At 42.5% G+C, this 16,400-nt stretch overlaps 1 protein-coding gene across 7 annotated transcripts in view; it reads left to right on the forward strand.

Annotated features, from left to right (window-relative positions):
• Positions 1–16,400, forward strand: part of syne1b (spectrin repeat containing, nuclear envelope 1b) — a 264,424-nt gene that overhangs the window by 163,120 nt on the left and 84,904 nt on the right. For 6 of the 7 annotated variants that reach the window (XM_057858502.1, XM_057858499.1, XM_057858501.1 and 3 more), the window contains 12 exons: positions 197–319; positions 395–577; positions 2,017–2,160; positions 2,222–2,377; positions 4,883–5,014; positions 7,711–7,824; positions 7,909–8,058; positions 8,641–8,805; positions 8,862–9,008; positions 9,654–9,842; positions 15,164–15,295; positions 15,365–15,465. In XM_057858502.1, the coding sequence (XP_057714485.1) occupies positions 197–319; positions 395–577; positions 2,017–2,160; positions 2,222–2,377; positions 4,883–5,014; positions 7,711–7,824; positions 7,909–8,058; positions 8,641–8,805; positions 8,862–9,008; positions 9,654–9,842; positions 15,164–15,295; positions 15,365–15,465 (1,736 nt within the window). The remainder of the gene's footprint in view (positions 1–196; positions 320–394; positions 578–2,016; positions 2,161–2,221; positions 2,378–4,882; positions 5,015–7,710; positions 7,825–7,908; positions 8,059–8,640; positions 8,806–8,861; positions 9,009–9,653; positions 9,843–15,163; positions 15,296–15,364; positions 15,466–16,400) is intronic. The other variant, XM_057858500.1, reaches the window with a different exon arrangement.

A 16,400-nucleotide genomic window follows, 5' to 3' on the forward strand; every position in this document is an offset into this window, starting at 1 on the left:
ATACTTATTGGAATATCATTGACTTTGATGGGAACGTCGCCCTTATCGACGTGGCTGCCGTCGGCCCTCCCGCTTTAAATGGATCGGACATTCGGTGACATCTGAGCGAGCCGTGATGCCGGTGACTCGACATTCGAGAGAGCATGCATTCATTTAGTGTTAAGAGCATTTTCCCCACCCTTTTTGTCATGCTCAGAGTCTGGAAGCACTAGAATGTGAGGTGAAGGCGTTACACGGCGCTCTGGAGCAGGTTCGATCGGCACTGACGTCACCCGAGCTGGCTCGCCAGAGCCTCAAAGAACAGCTGATTCAGAGACAAGTAGCCTAAGCCGCCCACATTCAAGAAGTGGGGTTCTGAGTCTTTTGTTTAATTATTATTATCTGTCCCCGATAGCGTATGATGGCAGACATGGAGAGTTTGAAGCAGCAGGTGCAGGCGGTGCAGGTGTGCCAGAGCGCTTTGCGGGTGCCCGAAGAGGTGATGCCAGACTTGGCCGTCTGCCACACGGCGCTACGTTTGCAACAGGACGCCAGCCACTTGCAGCACGTGGCCATCCAGCAGTGCAACATCCTACAGGTAGCGACACGCTAAGCTAGTGAAAAGAAATACAGGTAGTCCCCGAGTTACGAATGAGATCTGTTCCGACATTGGCGACGTAACCCGAATTTCCGCGCAAGTCAGAATTAATCCTTTAAGTACCCCTGAATACCGCTAAATCTCAGAATAACTATCTAAAAACACCTATTATTCATCATTATACTGTGCGATCCAAGATGTTGAATCTAAGTTAGGTATTTCGGACCATTTTTTTTTTTCCTTTTCAAAACGCATCATGTAATACATCGCTTTAAAGAGCTTTCCCCGCCATTCACAGAACTGGAAACGCTTTTTAAATATTCCAAGAAATAACAACTCTACAGCTGATTGAAGGTGGCAACCTTAGGTAAATGTTTTGGACTTCATCGCCAAACTAAATATGATAGGGTATGGCAAGTACAAAAAGGGTTAAAACAAAAATAATTGTTAGTACACTTCATATTTAATATGACGTAATCAGATTATTTTTCTTAAATCCAGTCAAATAATTTTCTCCATCGTATTTCGAGTGTTAAAGACTAGTTAACAGATTAATGCTTCAGATTATTACATTTACGTCATGTAAAGATTACAGTTTGTTCTTATTAAGCCCATACATCTAAAAGTTGTTAATTTTTCACCTAAATCAAGATAAAAATTGCTTTCAAATAATCTTTAGAACAGTATCTATTCTTGAATTAAGAACATTTCTGACAAGCAGGCTTTTCTTCAAGAAAAAATATTCTACTTTATTGTTTAAAATATGTCTGTTAGGCTTATACTGTATTTAGTTAGCTATTTTTCTTTATTTCAAGAAATCTGAGTAAAATGTACTTGAAGCACTGTCAGATAATTTCATTTACTTGTGGTAGATTCAGTCTAAAAACAAGGGGATTTAACTTATTTTGGCAGCATAATGAAGATAGGCATGTCTGACAATCCTCAAAAGAAAGGCACGTGCCATTGTTTACATTCTAAAATTCAGTATACTTCTGGGTTGTAAAATCCACCGGCGCACAAAAGCGCTCCCCCCAACGCGCCCAACCCTACTATCAGTGTTAAGAAGAACTCTAGAAAGCATTTCGGCATGTAGAATGCAGTTGCACCAAATAATAATGATGGTATCGAGGTTTGTAAGCATAAATCGTGTCTTATGTTCTAATGTTTATGTTGATGTCAATACATTGACTTTAAAGGGAATGGTGCCTTTAGGGGTCTTTTCATACTTCTGCCTTGAATAGAAATGAGTTAATCACTAGTAGACGTTGAATCCGTTGGAAGCGGGAGGGTGGGCAGCCAATGAACGAACGCCGCCAGCCCTCCCACTTTGGACGTGAAGCGCCGTCCACGGAAGCCACTGAGTTAAGGAGTTGGCAAAAGCCTCGGACGCCTCCGTCGTCGGCAATTCCTCAACTCATCTGAGATTCCCGACCTTCCAGGAAGCCGTGGTGCAGTACGAACAGTACGAACAGGAAGTCGGAGAGCTGCAGGGCTTGATCGAAGAAGCGCACCGCGTCATCCAAGACCGCCCTGTCACTGCCGGCAACATCCAGGAGCTCCAGGCACAGATCCTCCACCATGAAGTAAAGCACCGCCGTCCGTCCGTCTGTCTGTCGGAGCGACAGCTTTTTGTCCTTTCCTCAGGAGCTGGCCCAAAAGATCAAGAGCTACCAAGAACAGATCGCCTCGCTTAACTCCAAGTGCAAAATGTTGGCAGTGAAGGCCAAGCACGCCACGCTTCTGCTGACCATCGGCGACGACTCGGAAATCGGCGACCGCAGAGAGGAGACGCCTGCAACGGTGCGTCATCGGGTGCTTATATTTTTACTCATATTTTGGGAGAGACAGCGAGAACCAAAAGTGGTATTTGCCTTGGGGCAAAATGGATTTTGCCATGTGGCATTTTTTTTTTTGCCATGTGGCAAAATGGATTTTGCCACGTGGCATTTTTTTGCCATGTGGCAAAATGGATTTTGCCATGTGGCAAAATGAATGGAAAATTTGGACGCGCATAGCCATCAATTGCTGAATGTCAATGCGCTGTAATGGTAAGTGGATGGCCAAAAATCACAGCCACACGTTTTTCTGCCATTTAAAATGAATGGAAAATCTGGACGTGCATATCCGTCAATGGCATAGCCTTACTTGGGTGCCAGTTGAATGTCAATGCGCTCTAATGTAACGTGTATGGTCAAAAATCACAACTACATGTTTTTCTGCCATTTAAAATGAATGGAAAATTTGGACGTGCATAGCCGTCAATGGCATAGCCTGACTTGGGTGTCGGTTGAATGTCAATGTGCTCTAATGTAAAGTGTATGGGCAAAAATCACAACCACACGTTTCTCTGCCATTTAACATGAATGGAAAATTTGGACGTGCATAGCCGTCAATGGCATAGCCTGACTTGGTTGCCAGCTGAATGTCAGTGCGTTCTAATATAAAATGTATGGTCAAAAATCACAGCCACACGTTTTTCTGCCATTTAAAATGAATGGAAAATTTGGACATGCATAGCCGTCAATTGCATAGCCTGATTTGGGTGTCCGTTGAATGTCAATGCGCTGTAACGGTAAGTGGATGGCCAAAAATCACAGCCACACATGTTTTTCTGCCATTTAAAATGAATGGAAAATTTGGACGTGCATAGCCGTCAATGGCATAGCCTGACATGGGTGCCAGTTGAATGTCAATGTGCTCTAATGTAAAGTGTATGGTCAAAAATAACAACCACACGTTTCTCTGCCGTTTAACATGAATGGAAAATTTGGACGTGCATAGCTGTCAATGGCATAGCCTGACTTGATTGCCAGCTGAATGTCAATGCGCTCTAATGTAAAATGTATGGTCAAAAATCACAGCCACACATGTTTTTCTGCCATTTAAAATGAATGGAAAATTTGAACGTGCATAGCCGTCAATTGCATCGCCTGATTTGGGTGTCTGTTGAATGTCAATGCGCTGTAACGGTAAGTGGATGGCCAAAAATCACAGCCACACGTTTTTCTGCCATTTAAAATGAATGGAAAATTTCGACGTGCATAGCCGTCAATGGCATAGCCTGACATGGGTGCCAGTTGAATGTCAATGCGCTCTAATGTAAAGTGTATGGTCAAAAATAACAACCACACGTTTCTCTGCCATTTAACATGAATGGAAAATTTGGACGTGCATATCCGTCAATGGCATAGCCTGACTTGATTGCCAGCTGAATGTCAATGCGCTCTAATGTAAAATGTATGGTCAAAAATCACAGCCACACATGTTTTTCTGCCATTTAAAATGAATGGAAAATTTGAACGTGCATAGCCGTCAATTGCATAGCCTGATTTGGGTGTCTGTTGAATGTCAATGCGCTGTAACGGTAAGTGGATGGCCAAAAATCACAGCCACACATGTTTTTCTGCCATTTAAAATGAATGGAAAATTTGGACGTGCACAGCCGTCAATGGCATAGCCTGACTTGGGTGTCCATTGAATGTCAAAGCACTGTAATGGTAAGTGGATGGCCAAAAATCACAGCCTCATGTTTTTCTGCCATTTTAAATGAATGGAAAATTTGGACGTGCATAGCCGTCAATGGCATGAACGTGCATGGCCTGCAAAAATACAATACCCCCCCAAAATGCCCCCCCCCCCCCAAAAAAATGCAACAAACCAAAATGCATTTTGCCACATACCCAAAAAAAATGCCACATGTGAAAATAATTTTGCATCATGGCAAAAAAAAATGCCACATGGCAAAATCCATTTTGCCACATGGCAAAAAATTTTTGCCACATGGCAAGATCCATTTTGCCACATGGCAAAAATTTTTTGCCACATGGCAAGATCCATTTTGCCACATGGCAAATGCCACTTTTGGTTCTCGGCCGTGCTGCATTTTGGGGCATTCACTTCTTGATCATTTCCTGTTAATTTAGGTCATTTCCAGGTCATAGCTTGTTTATTGGTCACTTCCTATTGATTTTGGGGCACTTCCTCTACCCAAATTTGGATCATCTCCTCTTCATTACAAGGGTCACCTGGTCACCTCTTCATCCTTGCATTTTGCGCCCACGAAATGTTGGAGCAATTTGAGGAAGCATTATTTTTGTGTAGGAGTCAAAAATAACGACCACCATTGGCGATTTTTTTGCTGGTCCAAGTTGAAAATGGAAATCGACGAGACCTCGGAAGTGAATGTTTTTGCCAAAACTGGTTGATAACTTTTGTGTTCCTTAATTTTGTCCATTTTAGGCTCTTTGTCCATTTTTTTTGCTGTTGTAAAAGTCTTTCTTTTAACATAGACAGATGTATTTTCAGATGACGGCGCCGACCCGCTGCCACGCCCTCCCTTCACCACTCGGCGAGGAGTCCAGCGAGGAGGGCGCCGGCAGCTCTGTGTCCTCCCTCGGTGGCTGTCGCTCGCCTTCGCCGCCCGCCGACAGTGACGAGGTATTTCGCTCTGCTAGTCTCACTTTCTTACGGTTACAGTTACAAATTACTTCTTCCAAAAAGTAATTGAGTTAGTAGCCCAGTTACCTCATTGTAAGAGTATTTAGTTACTCAGCAAAGTAACTGACGTTACTTTTCAGGTTCAACACGTTAGTGCATTATACATTCTATAACATCTTTTTATATTAACTGATTGAACTGATTTTTTGATTCCTAAAAAATGTAAAAATGTACTGTTGGCCAAAAGTATTGGCACGCCTGCAATTCTGTCAGATAATGCTCATTTTCTCCCAGAAAATGATTGCAATTACAAATGCTTTGGTAGTAATATCTTTATTTTTTTAGCTTGCAATGAAAAAACACAAAAGAGAATGGGAAAAAATTAAACCATTATCACTTTACACAAAAATAAAAAAATGGGCCGAACAAACGTATTGGCACCCTTTGCAAAATCATGTGATGCTTCTCTAATTTGTGTAATTAACAGACCTGTTACTTACCTGTGTCACGTAACAGGTGGTGGCAATAACTAAATCACTCTTGCAGCCAGTAAAAATGGATTAAAGTTGACTCAACCTCTGTCCTGTGTCCTTGTGTGTACCACATTGAGCATGGAGAAAAGATTTTTTTTTTTCAAACAAAAACGTGCCGAATATTGGCAACACTCGTCACGCTTTGTCAATGTTACATCAGTAAACCAGCAAGCACTGTTGTTAATCTTACTTTTAAAAAGTAATTAGTTACAAATGACTTCTCTCCAAAAAGTAATTGAGTCAGTAACTCAGTTACCTCATTGTAAGAGTAATTCATTACTCAGCATCGTAACTTATGTTACTTTTCATGTTCTACACATTATTATATTATGCATTCTATAACATCTTTCACACACACTGCTGGCCAAAAGTATTGGCACCCCTGCAATTCTGTCAGATAATGCTCAATTGCTCCCAGAAAAATGATTGCAATTACAAATTCTTTGGTAGTAACATCTTCATTAATTTTGCTTGCAATTAAAGAACACAAAGGAGAATTGGGGGGGGGGGGGATCATTATCATTTTACACAAAACTCCAAAAATTGGCCAGGCAAAAGTATTGGCACCCTTTGATAAATCATGTGATGCTTCTCTAATGTGTGTAATTAACAGCACCTGTTACTTACCTGTGGCACATAACTGGTGGTGGCAATAACTAAATCATACTTGCAGCCAGTTAAAATGGATTAAAGTTGACTCAACATCTGTCCTGTGTCCTTGTGTGTACCACATTGAACATGGAGTAAAGAAAGAAGACCAAAGAACTGTCTGAGGACTTGAGAAGCAAAATTGTGAGAAAGCATGGGCTATCTCAAGGATGCGAGTTCATCTCCAAAGACCTGAATGCTCCTGTTTCTATCGTGCGCAGTCATCAATAAGTGTAAAGCCCATGGCACTGTGGCTAACCTCCCTAGATGTGGATGGAAAAGAAAAATGTACAACAGATTTCAACTAAAGATCGTGCGGATGGTGGATAAAGAACCTCGATCCCAACAAGTTCAAATTGTCCTGCAGTCCGAGGGTACAACAGTGTCAACCCGTACTATCCGTTGGGGTCTGAATGAAAAGGGACTCTATGGTAGGATACCCAGGAAACCCCCACTTCTGACCCAGAGACATAAAAACGCCAGGCTGGAGTTTGCCAAAACTGACCAGAGAATGCCAAAAAACGTTTTGGAAGAATGTTCTTTGGTCAGATGAGACAAAAGTATTGCTTTTTGGGAAAAGGCGTCAACATAGAGTTTACAAGAAAAAAACCATGAGGCCTTCAAAGAAGAGAACACGGTCCTCACAGTCAAACATGGCAGAGGTTCCTTGATTTTTTTGGGGTTGCTTTGCTTCATCTGGTACTGAACTGCTTGACAGTGTGTATGGCATTATGAAGTTTGAAGACTACCAACAAATTTTGCGGGCATAATTTAGGGCCCAGTGTGAGAAAGCTGGGTCTCCCTCAGAGGTCATGAGTCTTCCAGCAGGACAATGACCCAAAACACACTTCAAAAAGCACTAGAAAATGGTTTGAGAGAAAGCACTGGAGACTTCTAAAGTGGCCAGCAATGAGTCAAGACCTGATCTGAAAATGGCAGTTTGGATAAGGCACCCCTCAAATCTCAGCGACCTGGAGCACTCGGCCAAAGAAGAATGGTCTAAAATTCCAGCAAAGCATTGCAAGAAACTCATTGAAGGATACCGGAAGCGGTTGTTTACAGCGATTTTGTCTAAAGGTTGAGCTACAAAGTATTAGGCTGACGGTGCCAATACTTTTGTTTGGCCCATTATTGGAGTTTTGTCTAAAATAATAATGATTTCATTTTTTTTCATTCTCTTTTGTGTTTTTTCATTGCAAAAATAAATAAATAAATAAATGTAGATATTACTACCAAAGCATTTGTAATTGTAATCATTTTCTGGGCGAAATTGAGCATTATCTGACAGAATTGCAGAAAGTTTCGATGTATGAATGATGAGATTTGGATCAAAATGGTAGGACAAGATACATTTGGAAATGTTTTCTTTTTTTAGAAGAAACATTTTTCAGTCAATCATTTTTTGGGGTTTCAAACCAAAGAGTGACTGCATCGTGCGAGAATTCACGGCATTTTAAGTGTTTAAACCATGTTGGCTTACATTACATGCAAAGTTAGCATCAACAATACCCACAGGCCGGACCGGGCACACTGAAAAGGGCTCCGGTCCAAGAACTGTACGACCCCACGTCCAAGTCGGCGGCCGACCTGGACGACCTGCAGCGGTCGTGGGAGACGTTAAAGAACGTGGTAGGTCCGGCCCGGCGCGTACCATCCGCCCGCCCACCGGCGCGTCGACGGCGTGTCTGTGTCTGTCCCGCCCGCCGCCGACAGATGAGCGAGAAGCAGAGAACGCTGTACGAAGCTCTGGAGAAGCAGCAGCGCCACCAGGCCTCGCTGCGGTCGGTCTCGTCCAAGATGGAAGCGCTGGAGGCCAAATTGAGCCGATACCCAGAGGATTACGCCGATCCAGATAGTTACCAGGTCACTTCTTTATATCCTGTAGAGCAGGGGTCCCCAAACTACGGCACGCGGGCCGGATACGGCCCGCCTCCACATTTGGTCCAGCCCCCTGAACTTTTTTTTTTTTCCCCAATAGTATTATTTATTTCCTGGCTTTTTTTCTGTGAAGAACCCAGAGAGGGTTATTTGGTTATTATCTATTTAATTAATAGTGTTATTATTATTTATTATAATATGATATTATAATATTATCATTTTTATTTTATTTACTTTTGTTCCATGAAGAATCCAGAAATGGTTATTTGATTGTGGCTTTCTGAAAAACAATAAAAAAAAATTTTTTTCACTTTTTCTGTTATAATCTGACCCTCATCAGAGAAGGGAAAGGTTATGTGGCCCTCCAGGAAAAAGTTTGGAGACCCCTGCTGTAGAAGGTCTCTCCATTCAAATAAGGCATTCCTAGATAAATTCCTGTTGATTTTAGGACATTTCCAGGCCACTTTCTGTTGATTTGGGTCACTTTGTGTTGATTTTCGGCCTTTCCGGTTCAATTTGATTTTGAAAGTGAGTGGGATTTCTCCTTGTCATTTCCCATTGGTGCAGATTTTGCTCCAAGAGATGGAGAGCGCCCAGGAAGACGTGGATCGTATCCAGAGCAGCTCCCGCGGAGACGAGGCCGCCTCCGCCGAGCGCTCGTCCGTGGCCGTCCTGGCTCAGAGGATGGCTGCCATCCGCGCCGAGGCCTCAGGGAAGCGGCGGCTCTCGGAGGTACGCTGTTCCGGGTCGGACGAGGGTCGGGGAACACTGACGCAGTTCTCCCGCAGGAACGAGCCACCAATTGGCTGGAGGGCCTAAGGCGAGATGAGGCCTATTGGGCGAGGGTGGAAGAGCTGGAATGCTGGTTGGCGGAGGCGTGCCGGAGTGCCGCCGTCATCACGGAGGACCCAGAGACACACGAGGCCTGGCGTCAGGTGAATTTTACTCATTCCGTCCGATGTTTGCCCACCGAACTATTTGATGGCGTGCAAAAATACCTGACGAAACCTGAAGAAAGAAAAAGAAAATAGCCCTACAAGAATAATAATATAAGACGATTTCATCTCGTAATATTATGACTTGAATTCATGTTATCCATAATATTAAACTTTTTTTTTTTTTCTGGAAATATTGCAATCATATTATCACGTAAATCAACTTTATTCTGTTTTTTCCTTTTTTTGTGTGGCCTTAATATTTAGCCATACAAATGAATAAAAAGGCACAAATGGCTTGTAAGAACTAGCTTTTCCAGAAAAATAGAAAATGATCTTTTGGGCGCCGTTCGTCCCATCTGCTCCGGTCAGTAGCACCCAGCGGGTCAAAGGCGCTACTTATCCGCCTCTCTTAAGAAGATTACTTTAGCGCTGCAAAGCCTCCCGTTTAGCTCCGAGAGCCGACGAACGGCAAAAGAAAGGCGACGTTTCTTTCACGTCGGACGCCCTTTGATCGACGGCCGCGGGGGAGCCCGGGTCAAAGGGCGAGGGGAAAGCCCTCCCTTTCGCCCTCCCGGTCTAGAGGCCCTGGCAAATGGCGGCGACGGCATGTTTGAGCTGGCCTCTCTCTTCCTGCTGCTGCAGAACACACTGCTGGACATCGAGGAGAAGGTCCGAGCCCTCTCGGAGTTGTCGGCGCGCGACCGGGAGCCGCCGCCATCGCCGGAGGGCCGCGCCGAGGTTGAGCGACTGGCCGGGAGGCTGCGCGCGCTCAAGGGAGGCCTGCTGGAGCTGCAGAAGATGTTGCAGGAGCACAAGAACCACCGCGCGCAGGTTGCTATTGGTTTTTTTTGCTCCAGTCCAGATCGCCCGACGGGGTCACGTTGCACGTACTACGAGGGCGACAAATTCCTTGCAAAAAAGTTCACATAGACATTCGGGAAAACGTTGCGCTTTTGATTCAAATAACACGTGTCGTGTCTTGTTCAAATTTCGCTTTAAGATTTTTTTCCCTCCCTATGTTGTCCAACTCCCAAAATTTCCAACATCAAACCAATACCGATATAAGCGCTCGCGGACTTATCATATTAGAGTTCATTGTATTGCCAACCAACTTCAAGGTTTTCCAAATAAAATTAACATTCTGTCAACAATAACTTCAAGTTATAGACAAATATGCCAACATAATGCCCCATATAAATCAAATAAATTGAAATGTACGCCATTAAATAAAAGGAATAACAATTAAATCACTTTTACACTAGTTTCCTCAAAGGAGGGGGCGACCAAAGCATTACATATACGGCAGGCAATCATACGACACGCCAACGCCATTACAATTCCCAAGATGTATTTTGCTGGGCTTTTGCACAGATTTTTCAAGATGATGATGTGTTTGATGACTTTTCTTAGAGACTATTTCTTTCTGGTGAAGCAGTAGTTCTACGTGATGAGTTTACCATTCATTATTTTTCATTCTATTTGTGCACCTTGAGTGATTTCTCTAGTTTAGAGACATCTAGATGTCACTCAAAGCACAACTGCTGTGCTAAGATGTGACCAGACCATGCACAAAGGCTGCAGGTTTGTACATGAGCTTATAATCAAGCATACATAGTGACGCTAAATCGATATTTTCGGATATTATTTTCAGTGCTTTTATTGGCAGAAAACTCTAATAAGAACATTAGCTTGTGCGTCGGGGCAGGGCGGGTCTTTGCGACTGTCTCGATGTAGCGCGGGGTAATATACAGGTAGTCTTCAGGTTACAAATGAATTCTGTTCCAACGCTGGCAACGTAACCTGAATTTCTGCGTAAATTGGAATGAACCCTTTAGGTACCCCTAAATCTGTAAAAAACTATCCAAAAGGTCCAAAGGTTTGTTTAATGATGGGGGATACCTTGCCCTCTGGTGGCAGCATTGGGTCTGGCTCAGAGGTGGGTAGTGACGTGTTACATGTACTCTGTTACATTTACTGGAGTAACTTTTTGAGAAAAATGTACTTCTAAGAGTAGTTTTACTAAGCCATACTTTTTACTTTTACTTGAGTAGATTTGTGAAGAAAAAAAATGCTACTCTTACGCCGCTACTTTGGACTACACATGAGTCGTTACATTTTTCCTCTTTATTCTACATATTAGATTTTTTTTTTTTTTTTTTTTTGCCAGCGTAGAGACGTGAGAGTAGAGAAGTACCTAGTGTATTACCGGGGTAGCTCTACCGATTTCTACAATGAGAGATTGCAACAGTGATCACATTACTCCATTATACCAATCATCATGCCAGCCTGTTCAATCATGTAGTCTTTAAAGCACCGTAAAAAATTAAATATTTGATATAGAGCGCTGCCCTCAACATGACTCGAAAGCAATTTCAACCTCGCTCCCAGTTTTTATTTGGCACTGATTGACCATGGAAAACCGGAGATATGATCCTTTTAATGTCACAATAGTAATTATGAAGGAACTTCACTATTCAAACTCGGAACTATTTTCTCCACCAGAGGGCAGTCATGCTCTTTGGACGAATAATACTTAATTTATGTAATTCTTTTCTCTCTCGTCGAAATTCCATGATTTTTCTTTGGCTTAATGTGGTTATGTAATGGGTTATTGTCAGGGGTGAAAGTGGCTAGAATTTCTTGGCGGAACTCCACGACGTCAAGGTCACCACAGAGCCAGAAATTTTATGTATTTATTTATTTATTCTTTCATTTTGGGGGTGGGGGGGTCAAACCTCTTAAACTACTGAAATGCAAAGAAAATAGTTTTAGCAGTTATTTCCATAACACATGTTAAAACTGATTTTCATTCAAAATAGTATTTTTTTCAATGATTTGCAAAATAAAAGTTAACAAAAACAGCAATAACCCCAACCTCCATCTCCTAATATTTATTTTCCCTTATTTCCTCACATACTAAATGACAAATCTAAATTTTAACTACTTAAGAACATAAGATGTATATTAAAATTGAAGTTAATGTAAACATTTACTTATTGTTTTTTTTTTTTTTAATAATAAAGATATAAGTAACATTCAGAAAATAAGTCTAAGTGCACATTGACAGCTAAGATGTTCTGAACCTTCCCATCAGAGCAAATAAAACTAAATATGATAAATAAGCCTCCTCAACTCTTTCATTGCTCTTAAAGATTTGATCCATTTTATGTTACATTTTCCTTTTTTGTCGCATTAATTCAACTTTTTTTTTTTTTTGCTGTTACAGAAAACACACACATTTGAACCAATCAGAGCTAACTATCACTGCTGATCACATGTCAGTATGTCAGCCAATTGAACGGATAAATGAGTCCAGGCGTTTTGCTTTGCTGCGTGCATTCAGACATTGACGTGACTCTTCATCGTCAGACTCAGATAACTGCACTAGCTGGGGAAACCTCCGTGCCGTCCGTGGATTAATTAAATAATAAATATTGGTGGAAACGGATTACGCTACATAAGCACCGTATTATGCTTGTTGTTAACACTTGTGTATGTAAATCTAATATTGGTAGATTGTTTTCTTCTTGGAGATGAAATGCATGTGTGGCAGCTTAGCATTTTGTTTTGTTTTTTTTACATAGCGTTTTGACAGTTATCATATTTTCGGAATCAAAGCAACGTATACCGGAACAGCATTCCGGCCCTGAATCTTTTACTGTAACTGCGTTCTGGCACTGAATCTTATACCGGAACTGCGTTCCTGACCGTTCTGGCCCACTTTCATCCCTGGTTATTGTACAGTATCATTATAACAGTAGTCCACATAGATAACTTTGTGCTCAGAAAAATAATACCATTGTTTCCAAGAAAGCCCGCCCGTCTCATCAGACCATAGGACATGGTTCCAGTAATCCATGGGCTTTGTTGACATGTCTTCAGCAAACTCTTTTGCGGACTTTCTTGTGTACCGTCTTCAGAGGAGGCTTCCTCCTGGGGTGACAGCCATGCACACCAATTTAATGTAGAGTGTGGCGTATGGTCTGCGCGCTAACAGGATGACCCACGCCCACCTCTTCAATCTCTGCAGCAATGTTGACAGCACTCCTGTAACGAGTCACATGACATTTTGGAGGGAAAATGACAAGCAGCACTCAATTTGGACATTTAGGGATGTACGTAGTTCCCATGCGATGTACTCAGTTTTTGTTGCCAGGGGTTTAGATATTAATAGCTATATTCTGAGGGGAACATTAATTAACTCTATTATATAAGCTGCACACAGACTACTTTTCATTGTGTCAAAGTGTCATTTTGTCAGTGTTCTCCCATGAAAAGATATACTTAAATATCTGCAGAAATGTGAGGGGTGTACTCACTTATGTGATTCACTGTACGTCAGAAAACCGACTCTGGCGATCAGCGGGGATGAAATCAGGGGCGGACTGGGACTAAAAAGCAGCCCTGGACTTTGACTCAGCCCAGCCCACAAGAATCGCTATACGAAGGGAAACACAGACCCCCTAGGGGTCCGGGGGTATGGGGGGCATTCCCCCCCCCCACACACCCACCCCACCCCCGGGAAGACTTTTTTTTTTTTTTTTTTTTTACATTTTACTGTAAAATGTATCAATTTCGTGCACTTTGAGAGAAAATGAAGAAAATGTGTCTAGACTGTGACTGTCTGACTTGGGGCACTCAAAGTACTGCAAGGCTGAACTGGAGTTGGGTTCATTTTCTGTACTAGCTCTATGATCAACCTGAAAAAACAAATGAAAGAATTTATTTTTCAAAGCAAATTTTATGTATCTAATTTATTATATCTCTATATATCTATGTCTATAAAATGATTTCATTGTTAATGCCTTAATTCAGTGGTCTCTAAACTATTCCACATAGGGCCGCAGGATTTCATTCCAACAAAACAAGACAACACCTATGCACCAATCTGGTGTTTTACAAGTGCAGTCAGGTGCTGCTTGTTTTAGCAGAAACTTCATTGGTTAAACTATCGGTACTCGATCGGTTGAAACAAAAACCAGGCCCCACAGCGGCCCTTGAGGACCGGTTTGGAGACCCCTGCCATAATTAATCTTGCCATACAAATAATAAATTTCAATGAAAATACCAATAAACATTTCAAGACAAATCTTCATAACCTTCATTGGAAAGTATTAACCAGAAAACAAAACGATATATACATGATTTAAAAAATATATCAATTTATCTTACTAAACTTTAAAAGTAAAACCATTCATTTTATTAATATTTTGTTATATTTCTTATGAATTAATATTGCTGCTGCATGTGCATACATTGTTTTACAGCTAAAATATTTTTCTTTAGGAGAGTGATAGGAGGACTAGCATACTGTAACTTGACACGATTGCAAAAGGACTAGTTGGCACTAACCCTTTGATTGTCATTTAAAATGTAGCTACCTGGTGGATAACAATTGCCAGTATACCGAGCAAGTGACCCTCTTCATCCCTTTTTACTTGCCCTGCGCTTGTCTGGGGAACTTCCACCAGCTTATCATTACACCCTTCCTCTTCTTTTCTCTCTCCCTGCACCGGCTGCACGTCAGAGCGGCTCCCGCTACCCCTCTCACCATTGCCGGGGGCTAGGCTGCTGTTACCCGACGTGGCCGTTGCAGCCAGACTGCTGCTTGCGAAAATATTTCTCAACTTAAGACATTTTAATGCTTTGCTCTCCTGTTTCTTTAATTTTTTTTCTCCCTAACCTTCTCCGCGCCACCCTTTTTTTTGCCACCACCATCCATATGCATTAATGCTCGTCGCTAGTTTGCTTCCACAAAGAACCAATGAAGGGTACTTTGTGTTTTCTTCGTTCTTCTATCAGACTGGCGATGAACAGCCAAGCGCATTGCTGCCACCTGTCGGATTGGATGCGAACTGAGTCTGTAGATAATGAGAGGCTAGAGGGGATAAAAACAGTGATGTATAATGAATGGCGGCCGCCGGCCGTCCAGGGCACCAGCCGTTCTGTGATCCTCCAGAACCCACAGATTACCAGTCCGCCCCTGGATGAAATAGAACAGACATTGGTCGTCACCAAATTTTCAGAAAACGTGTATCGATCATTAGCAGATTTACAGAAAACTGACAGCCGTAGTCACCAGATTTACATCGACATGCAGTCCTATCTGGGAAAAAGGAAAATATCACTAACCGCATGACCATTGCATGCAGGGCCCCGCGCAGGAGACGGAGGATGACGAGACAGACTCCGGTCTCTCTCGGAGCCCCGGCGTCCGAGACTGGGTGGCTGAGGCCCGGAGCGCGCGTTCCCAACAGCGCCAGGACACTCTTCAGAGTCAAAGGGTATGTTTGTCCACCTCTCCGTCGAACTGCGACTCCGTGGTCCGCTTTGCTTATTTGTCTGTCACGTAGGAACTGGAGGAGCAGCTCGCCGAGCAGAAAAAGCTGCTACAGTCTGTGGCCAGCAGGGGAGAGGAGATCCTCATCCGGCAGGCGTCGCCCGGCACTTCCACGTAATCCACTTAATAGAAAGAAATGCTCCATCTTACTGAGTTTTATTCACATTTCGAGTTCATGTTGGTTCATTTCCTGTTGAAAAGTGTTTATCACTAGTAGAGGTCCAATACATTTCAAGCGGGAGGGATGGCAGTCAATGAATCTTCATTCGTGGACTGCCGACCTCCCGCTTCAAATGGAATAGACTTCTACTCATGAAAACCTTACAGATAGGAGGATAGGAAGCCACACAATTGGACGTCTAGCGTCATCAATGGCACTGAATGAACTCAAATGAAGATTGCTCATTAGTGTTAGGGATCCAAAATATGGTCTCAAACAAGTTAGGTTTCAAAGTAGGCTTAAAGAGCCAGTTTAGGCCTTATATTTAGGATTTGAAACGATGGTTTGTCGAGGGCAGTACTTCTCAAACGGGTCCGCAGAGCGATGCCAGGGGTGGCGCATGTTACCTCGGACAACATACTTTTTTGCCGTACTTGAATAAAGTGTAATTGCACATCCACTCAGTGGGTGGCAGTGGCGCTCTTATTTTCAGAGTGTGCGAAGTATTTTTTTAACCAAAGGAGCACACAACGAAGAGCACTGGAGATATGAAAAGCTAAGACGAGGAAATATGACGCGTATGTAGCTTTTGGCTTTGATTTGTAATACTATGGGAGTCGAGGAAAGACCAGTCTGTTTACTGTGTCTAAAAATATTTGCAGTGGATAGCAGGATGCCAAATCAATTAAGTCGTCACTTGAAGACATTAGACCCCGATCACATTGATAAGCCGCTAGATTTTTTTTGTTAGCAAAAACGTGCCAAACATTGGCAACAATTGTCACGCTTTGTCAGTGTTACGTCAGTAAACCCCCGAGCACTGTTAGCGGTGTTGTTCATCTTACTTTAAAAAGTAATTAGTTACAAATTACTTTTCCCCAAAAAGTAA

This window comes from Corythoichthys intestinalis, chromosome 15, assembly GCF_030265065.1.
Source record: "Corythoichthys intestinalis isolate RoL2023-P3 chromosome 15, ASM3026506v1, whole genome shotgun sequence".
Lineage (NCBI taxonomy): Eukaryota > Metazoa > Chordata > Actinopteri > Syngnathiformes > Syngnathidae > Corythoichthys > Corythoichthys intestinalis.